General features: G+C 41.2%; 2 protein-coding genes across 3 annotated transcripts in view; one reads left to right on the forward strand and one right to left on the reverse strand.

The window, feature by feature from the left end:
- CIB3 (calcium and integrin binding family member 3) overlaps positions 1-362 on the forward strand; it is a 4,442-nt gene extending 4,080 nt beyond the window's left edge. The window contains exon 6 of one of the 2 annotated variants that reach the window (XM_009335311.1): positions 304-362. In XM_009335311.1, coding sequence (XP_009333586.1) covers positions 304-325 — 22 coding nt within the window. In that variant the 3' untranslated portion in view covers positions 326-362. The remainder of the gene's footprint in view (positions 1-303) is intronic. The other variant, XM_009335312.1, reaches the window with a different exon arrangement.
- Positions 1-8,166, reverse strand: part of RAB8A (RAB8A, member RAS oncogene family) — a 16,842-nt gene that overhangs the window by 6,419 nt on the left and 2,257 nt on the right. The window contains exons 4-7 of the mRNA XM_009318428.1: positions 8,066-8,143; positions 7,486-7,575; positions 6,767-6,832; positions 6,174-6,224 (exon numbers count right to left, since the gene is read on the reverse strand). Of these exons, the coding sequence (XP_009316703.1) occupies positions 6,174-6,224; positions 6,767-6,832; positions 7,486-7,575; positions 8,066-8,143 (285 nt within the window). The remainder of the gene's footprint in view (positions 1-6,173; positions 6,225-6,766; positions 6,833-7,485; positions 7,576-8,065; positions 8,144-8,166) is intronic.

The raw sequence follows: 8,166 nt of genomic DNA on the forward strand, positions 1-8,166 counted from the left end.
TTGAACCTCCAATGTACTTTTTACATGACAAAAAGTCCTTGTAACTTAAAAAGTTAATATTAGCACTGAGGCTCCATTGATGAGATCAGCTCAATGCGTAACATAGTCTTAATATGGTTTCTGATGCATGTCTTACACAAAGCAGCACTCAAATCTTGCATTTATTTAATGTACCTATTCTTTGCAAGTGTTTCACAAAATAAGGTTTCCAATTTATTGTACAGTCCTAGGATTAATTGTAGTGAACCCCTTTGAATAGAGAAGAGCAATACATAAGTGATCACTACTTCCTTTTTTTAATAGCACGTTTCACATTCGAATCTGAAGCTAGTGAAACATGTAGACGGAAGTGCTTCTTGAACCTTCAACAACTACTACTTCACCCGAGATGCTTCACCACCCATGAGAGAGCAAAATGAGAGGACCAAAGAGGACAATTTCTGGTAACTGAACCAGTCAGAGAACTCTGTCTCTTGTTTACCTCTTTAAAAGGAATGATTCATTAAGCTCTTCATCAAGATTTCCATGTAATTTAACAAAATGTCTATTCCCCCCCTCAGCTAGAGCAAATCTGGCCTAGACAGTCAGATGGGAAAATTTTTTTTAAAGTTCAGACACCACCAGATAGTAAAGGAACTTGTCTCAAATTATAGCTTCTAAAAAAATTCCTAAGAAAATGCCTTATCCAGTAAACCCCCCCTGAAAATAGTTTCAAAAACATTATGGTTTATCAAAATTGCATAAGCAGCTCCTCTGATCAGCTTTACCAGTCTTTAACAAATGGTCCAGTGAATCAATTTGCTGAAGTATTCTCCCAGCGTGTCACAGAGGCCCACTACAAGTTCTGAGAAGAATATAGAGAAGAGCTCTCCATTTCAGAATTTATAACAAAAAGTCAACATACTTTAAAGGACAAAAGAGCCTACCCGGGGTTCCTGTCCTTCTTTTCTATTTTTAGAAGTACCTTATTTTCCACACAAGAATCTACATGCACGAATGATGAAGACTGACAAACTACGTTTGTAAAATTCTCTTTTCATAAGAAGTTTATTTATGCAGTGCTCAGGGTCCTGTACAACAGAGTAAAAACATACATACTGTAATAAACAACAGTTTTGTTTTTAATACAAACGTGAAAATCAATGAGAAGTGTTTAAGAAAGCAGTTGTAATGTGGGAACGGTGGCAGCCAAAAGTGGTCATTCTAAAAACACAATTTACAGTTATTTTTAAAAATATTGGGATGCATTACGTTCCCTTCAAAACAAAGTAGTAAGTCCCAACTCACGCTCAACGTAGAGCGTATGATTCCTGCAGAAAGGCTAGAGAGACCAGCCCGCTGAACTTGTATTAACTACAGAAACAAAAACTCCAATGATCAGTGAAAAGAGATGGGTCAAAGAATAAGGCAGCCCGAAATAATCAGGCTGCATGTTACCATTAGCGTTCAATTGAACAGGTCTTTATTTAACCTATAAATGAAGACAGAAGTTAGTCACCACTCTTTCCCAAGCCCTGTGAACTTCTAGTACAAATGAAGACCAGCCTCTCTGCAGCTGTTTGCCCATTTCCCCTCCAGCATAAACTCCAGCCATTTCAAGTCCAAGAGAACAAGAAATCATAGTAGCTTTTGAGCACGATCATCAGCCAAAGACACCACCACCACGACAATAAAACCCTTCACAATTGTCAGCGAGATGGTTAGCATCTCACATGAAAGGAGAGACCAAATAAATTTCAGCAGCAGTAAAGAGACTTACAATAATCCATAGGATTTATAAATCTGAGGCTGAAAGTCTGATGCTGGTGTAAGGCTCTGATGTCAAGGAACATTAGATGTGCCTATCAGCACAGGACCTAGACCACACAAGTGTTAAAATGGTAAAGTGTTAAAACAGCAGTTCCACCATTTATTGACAGACAAGCTACTGACAGGTCTACACCTGAAAGGGTGAAGACTATCTGAAATATTGCAACCAGCCTCAAAAATAAAGTTCAACCACAGAATTCTATGATACTCATTAAAGTAAGGGAATTTGAGAACATGCTCAAAAATGGGTTTGTTTCTCTACAAACCAAGTGTTAATCGATTACCTGAAATTTTAGTGGCATTTAGACACTGAGAATGTGTAGTAAGCACATTGTTAGTTTTTCGTATCTACTGAAATTCCTCAGTTTTACAAATTTTGTATCCAATTTCAGACTTTTTCCTCCTTAAAGAAAGCTTAGATAGAAATACATTACTGGACGTATTTACGCAGTACCTCTTTTGATCATTGCGTTTGCCATAACATTCATACTTGAAAAACATGGTAATATAATTACGTGATGGAAACATCAACAATGTTAACAAGTACAATACACGTTGTACTTATCCAAGATTTGATGTCCGTGTTTAGTGACACATAGCCAAGCACACATGCAACTGCAGCGTCTTCAACCTTTTCCCGTCTCACATTTGCATTTTAGGTTTCATATTGCTTACACTGATTTAATTTCCGTGTGGAGTCTCTACACCCTAGAAGTACAGTGATGACTGTAGTCACAGTAACTGTATGAAACTTCCTGAGATCAGGCAGTAACGCAGTTATTCATTGAGTAAAACCAATCATTTTGTAAAAGGAAATCGTGCTATAAATTAGGTACATAAACATGTGCAACAACCAGCATAAGTTTAAACAAAAGGTATTCACGTACAAAGAGTTAGCTTTGAATGCAAAAAGCGTAACTTAAGATTTAGAAAATGGGGAGTGAAAAACACAATTCCATCCTTCGAGTTTTCATCACGCGTAAATTAATGTGGTTTTCTTTCTCATCTCAAGATGAGTTATCAAGTTAGGTACCGTCAACAGGCAATACCCAGTATCGTGGTGGACAGCCCGTGACAGCAAGTTAGGCTGACCACTTATTTGTCCCGTCACTTTGAAAAATAAGTCTGGCTGCCAACGTCTGGCTATATTAAAGTAGAAGGATGGATGTGAGACAATCCACATTTACTACTAAGCCAGCAACAAATCATTAAACAGATCTGTTTTGTGTAGGAGAACAGCATTCAGACCATGCCTTAATCACCTCCCCAATTCTGCCCCAGCGATTTCTTGAAGCATACACAAAGTCTTTCTTTAAAAGCATCCTTATCTCAAGACAGAAGCATTGCTTGTCCGATCTACAGCTCTGTATTAACTACACTTCGAAGCACGTACTGACTAGAAGGCTCTTCAGTAGCATAACATGGTTTTTACCCTACAAATCCATCTGCGTGTAATCCACTATGGTGCATGTTCACCAAGTCCTCACGCTAAAAAGCCACAAGTAAACAAAAAAACCCTGTCATAAGGTTCTACTTAGAGGAAAGCTTTACGTATGATTTTAATCATGAACAGAGCTCATTGTAATCTGCTAGCTATTAAAAAAAAAAAAAGTTGGTGGCATATAAAATGCATTTTTATAAAACAGTAACTTACACAGTAAAATTTCCTTTTTCCATCTTAGAAAGACAGGCAGTATTCCTGTTGAGCCCAATTGCATGCTGCAGATTTATACAGTTTGGTTATGAATCCGATTGTTACTGTAGTTAAAGATCCGTTACGAGTGCTACTTTGAGGCCAGAATATAATACCACAGACTCGAAGGAAACAAAACTGGTGAGTAAATTCATTAACTTTAAAATCAGCTTTAATTTTACCCTTAAGTGCAGTTGTCAATGTAAACAAAGCATGTTAACAATTCCAGTGAGTTGCAGGACACAGCCGGTATGTTCATCTGAATTAAATATACCGTAATTCCCATCCCTTGACAGCAGACTTTGAAGTAGATGGCTCTTACTGGCTCCTTCTGTCAGTCTACTTAAGAGTCAGGCTTACAGTCTCTGAACTGAGAGCAACTAGCTACCTAGGAGCTTTACTTGGCCGTTACATTTGATACCTCGGAATGTAAATAGACTGTGTTTATAGGAATAAATACATAGAACATTTCCACTGAGGACCAAACATCATTTGCATTGATGCACACTATTAACAGGTTTGTTGCTGCTTGAAATCTGAAATGATCAATACACAGCAGCAAGGCAAATCTCAGTTTAAAAAAGTCTGTTTTCAGAAAGTGTTCGTATGTGCAACATTTATTTGCATATGTGAGCAAGTGTGCATGAGAACACACAACTGGAAGCAGTGCAATACATTTTCTCGTCACAATTTATAATCAGCTACTACACCATGAGAGATCTGGAATCATTCTCGACCGGAGAAGAAAAAGCCGCCCATTGCAATGTTACGAATTTTGAGTAAGTGTCCCTACCCGAACCAGGGTCTGCTTCTCTGAAAACAGACGGCAGATCGTTGGTGTGGGACTCGTTGTAGCTATCACCTCCTGTTAAAGGTGCCTAAACGTCTGGAGTACTTAATTAAGCACAGTCAAGTCTAACACGGATAACATAATTCCTGGTAAGGATCCATTATATTTACAGCACACTTTGGTTTTTTACAAAAATAGAGATTCCTTTGAGGAGGGTTTTTTTTTTTTTTTTTAAACTTCAATTGTACTTCTGGATTGTCTAGAATAGCGCAGCTGAATAACTAACAGGCAGATAAAGGATTTTCTCTGTAGTAGCAAAGAGGTGGAGATGCAGAAAGCTTCCTTCTACCTTCCGAAAAGGTATAAGCCGGTACTTACTGCTTACTAAGCGCATTTATTTGATGTTTCGATGCCATCCTTCTATATGCATCTATAGACACGGATATGCGCATGTATCATGTACACATACCTGTACTTTATTAATATCGGCATTTCAGTTTCTTATTTTGATCATAACTTAATCTTTCTAATTTGGATACATTACAGATATGAACAAAAAGATTGAAGCCTGTCAGCAAAGGTGCTGTATCACGGGTCACATTCGATCTGTACTCCCTCTGCTAGACAGTACACATGCCCGGTGGCAATCTGACAAAAATAAACTTGTTTCCTCTCCAAAACTGAAGAGTCAGACAATTACCAAAATAAACAATTTCTTATTCAGATGGTCACAAAGTGACAAGGTACGTTGAAAACGCTAAGTCCACAGACAGAGGAAATCTCACTCAGAGCAGGCACAGTCCAGTTCAGCTGAGCAGATGCTCAGATTAAGGCCGTGTCCCTCACAGAAGAACACATCGGAAAAAGCTGCTTTTCTTTTGCTGGTCTGGTGTGATTTTGACTCCCTGGTTGCTGCCTTGCGGGCTATTGCCTTCCTGAAGACGCAAAGAACATTACGTTACTTATTTATACTTCACAGCTTCTAGCATCGTTGTAAGATCTGGCATCCGTACTTCGGCTGTTCGTTTTGTTGAATCACGCCTGCCATATACAAAACCCGTTACTAAAATCAAGAGGAGCCTTCGCTCATTTATCTGAGCCTTCCATCAGCCGCTACAAGAAGTCAGAGAACTGCGTCTGCTACTTTTGGCTTTGACTAACATGCACTGCGCCTATTCCTCTCCTTTCTACAAACTCAAAGACAGCTGAGATTAAAAAATAAATTTACAGGCCACGTTTGGCTCTTGCTGAAACACTCGGGGATAGTCAGCAAGACCCAAAACATCACAGCTCTGTCAGCACACATCCGGCCACACGAAGGTGGAATTCTCAGTAAAAGCAGAAGGAATCTTTGTTAGCTTCACCTCGTAAGGAACAAACCGACATCGATGTACGTTTATTTGTTGTACAAAAGACAACCCGGTCGTTTCTCAGGACGCTCTCGCAAAAGTTATCAAAAAGATTAGCATTTTACCTATTTTTAAACACACTAGTTTGAAGACTACCCTGAAGCATGAGGTGGGCCTCCTGCACGTCTGATTTATACGATTCCGTTTTTCGGACTGCAAGAGCAAGAAGTACCGTTAAACTGCTCTGCCACTCCCTTGACTTTCAATGCAACAAACAAAAGATCCTTTTATTTAGAAAACCTCAATCGTGGCAGCCAATTCCTGAAACATGGAGACGATTCTTTATAAGCCAAGGTCAGAGCGTAGCTTGACGAAACTAAAAATAAATAATGTCTATGACCTTCAGTACATCCCCCCCAGAAGAGACCACAAAATATTTTGTATAGACCGTGAAAGAGTACTTGCTATTTGGCTTTTGGTTGGGGTTTTTTTCTTATTTAAATACAGCGTGGTTGAAGTCAAAGTTACTCACCAACTTCTTGTCCATTTTTGCTTTGATATCTCTTGCAAGAGTGAAAAATGCCTGTGACAAGAAAAACAGTTAAGTGTTACACAGCAAATAAAATATATTCTAACGCTTTTGCTTAGCGATCAGCTGCCTTCCCGAGTTTCTACGTAGACCGAACTCCTGAAGCCTGTCAGGTTTTCAGGTTCCCCCCCGGCTCCAGGTTTTAACGCTCCTTTTCTAACTCCACTACCCCCTTTCCGAGCCCGAAAGCCACAAGGGCAGACGCCACCCCCGGCGGGGCACAGTTTTCTGAGGGGGAAAACGCCGCCCTTTCTCAACCACGTTATTGAATGCAAAGATGTCAGCCGGGTTTTTCAGCGCGCTGCTCTAACGCCGTTTGCCGTGACACCCTTGTGTTATGCTCTAAGCACCGCGTTCCACCATTTAGGGTAACGCTGGTCAGACAACGCCTTCACGGAATGCACGGATACCTGTGCGATAACCCATCTGAACCATCTAAAAACGGAGTGCCGCATCCAACCGGGATGGGCAAGTGTTCTTATTGCTTGTTTGCACAAATACGACAATAAGTAGAAGAGAAAAGTCACGGTACTCACATTCTCTATGTTTATATTTGCTTTTGCGCTGGTCTCCATAAATTTAATTCCAAAGCTTGCAGCAAGCTGAACAAAAGCAGGTTTCGTGTTAGTTGGATAACGGCGGGGACAGCTCTAAATACAGCCAGCCGCGCAGGCCTGCCCCTCCTGGCGCGATTCAGAGCGACCGGGGGATTTACTCAAGCAGAAAGATTTGCAGGAATCGGGAACTAGATCTCATCCCTACCGGCATCTCTCCTTACCGGGCTTCGTCCTGCTGTTTTACACTCTGCACACATTTTAATCGGCTCCTTTAACTTTTTTTTCTTGCACAGGTATCTTGTCGGTCTTGTAACACCTGCAGTGCGCAGGAGCACTAAGCAACATCTGATGCCAGAAAAGACAATCCTGTCTACCTCCTCCCCATGGCTTTCAGCCAAAGAGAGGCATTTCCTAAATACCCAAACTCTAGCAACCTTTTTCTTCCTTTTTCTAAGAAAAAATCCAGCCCGTTGCTTTGCACCTAACACACCTCGGCCAGATAACCGACAAGAATTTGTAACACGGACTCATCTTTTTATCGGAGCGGGGGAACGTACTGCAACTACAGCTTGGGAAACGTTCAACAGTTCCGCTTAGAAATGCCACCAAGGTACCAAAGCAGCATACGGATGGTAACGAACGCCATTTTTATGCTCCGAGAAGCCCAAGTTGAAATATGTTAAAGCTACGGCACTTACCTTCTCCCCTTGCTCTCTGGAAACTTGTCTTTTGTCATTTGCATCGCATTTGTTCCCAAGGATCATTTTTTCAACATCTGGAGAGGCGTGCTGAGATAGAAACAGATCAAAGAAAGGGCTCTGGCTTGGGTGGTTTTAGGCAAACATTGTCAAAAAAGATGAGGCACGCAGCGAGGGCTTGACGTGGAGACGCTGGTGCCAAGCGCTTCCCGCAGAGCGACGGGCTCCCCCGAGCCCCTCATCCCAGCAGCTCACTGCAGGCACCGACAGCCCAGCGCGTGTCCTGCACGGCGACAGCTCTCGCGTCGCTTGTCGTGGCAGGAAAATGTCATCTGCTGGGTCCCCTCGTCACTAGGGGGACCACAGCCCCCGCCGCCGGCTCTCGTGCGCCAGCATAAGGAGCGACTGTTAGCCAAGACCTTCCAGAGGTTATTACCGATTTTCATTCAATTCGTTTTCCAAGTACCTGTCAGCGCATGAACTCAAAGGCAACTTCACGCTTCTGAAGCGATTAAGTTTCAACTACTTTTGGAGGAAGAAATAGCATCTTTATTACTCAGTAAGTAAAGAGAGAAATTACCTCTTCGATATTCCTGACCCAGTTCCGAATATTTTCAAAAGACTTTTCATTGGTGATGTCATAGACTAACATGATGCCCTAAAGATTAAGAAGGAGACAAA

This window comes from Pygoscelis adeliae, unplaced genomic scaffold, assembly GCF_000699105.1.
Source record: "Pygoscelis adeliae isolate BGI_AS28 unplaced genomic scaffold, ASM69910v1 Scaffold582, whole genome shotgun sequence".
NCBI classification, from domain to species: Eukaryota; Metazoa; Chordata; class Aves; order Sphenisciformes; family Spheniscidae; genus Pygoscelis; species Pygoscelis adeliae.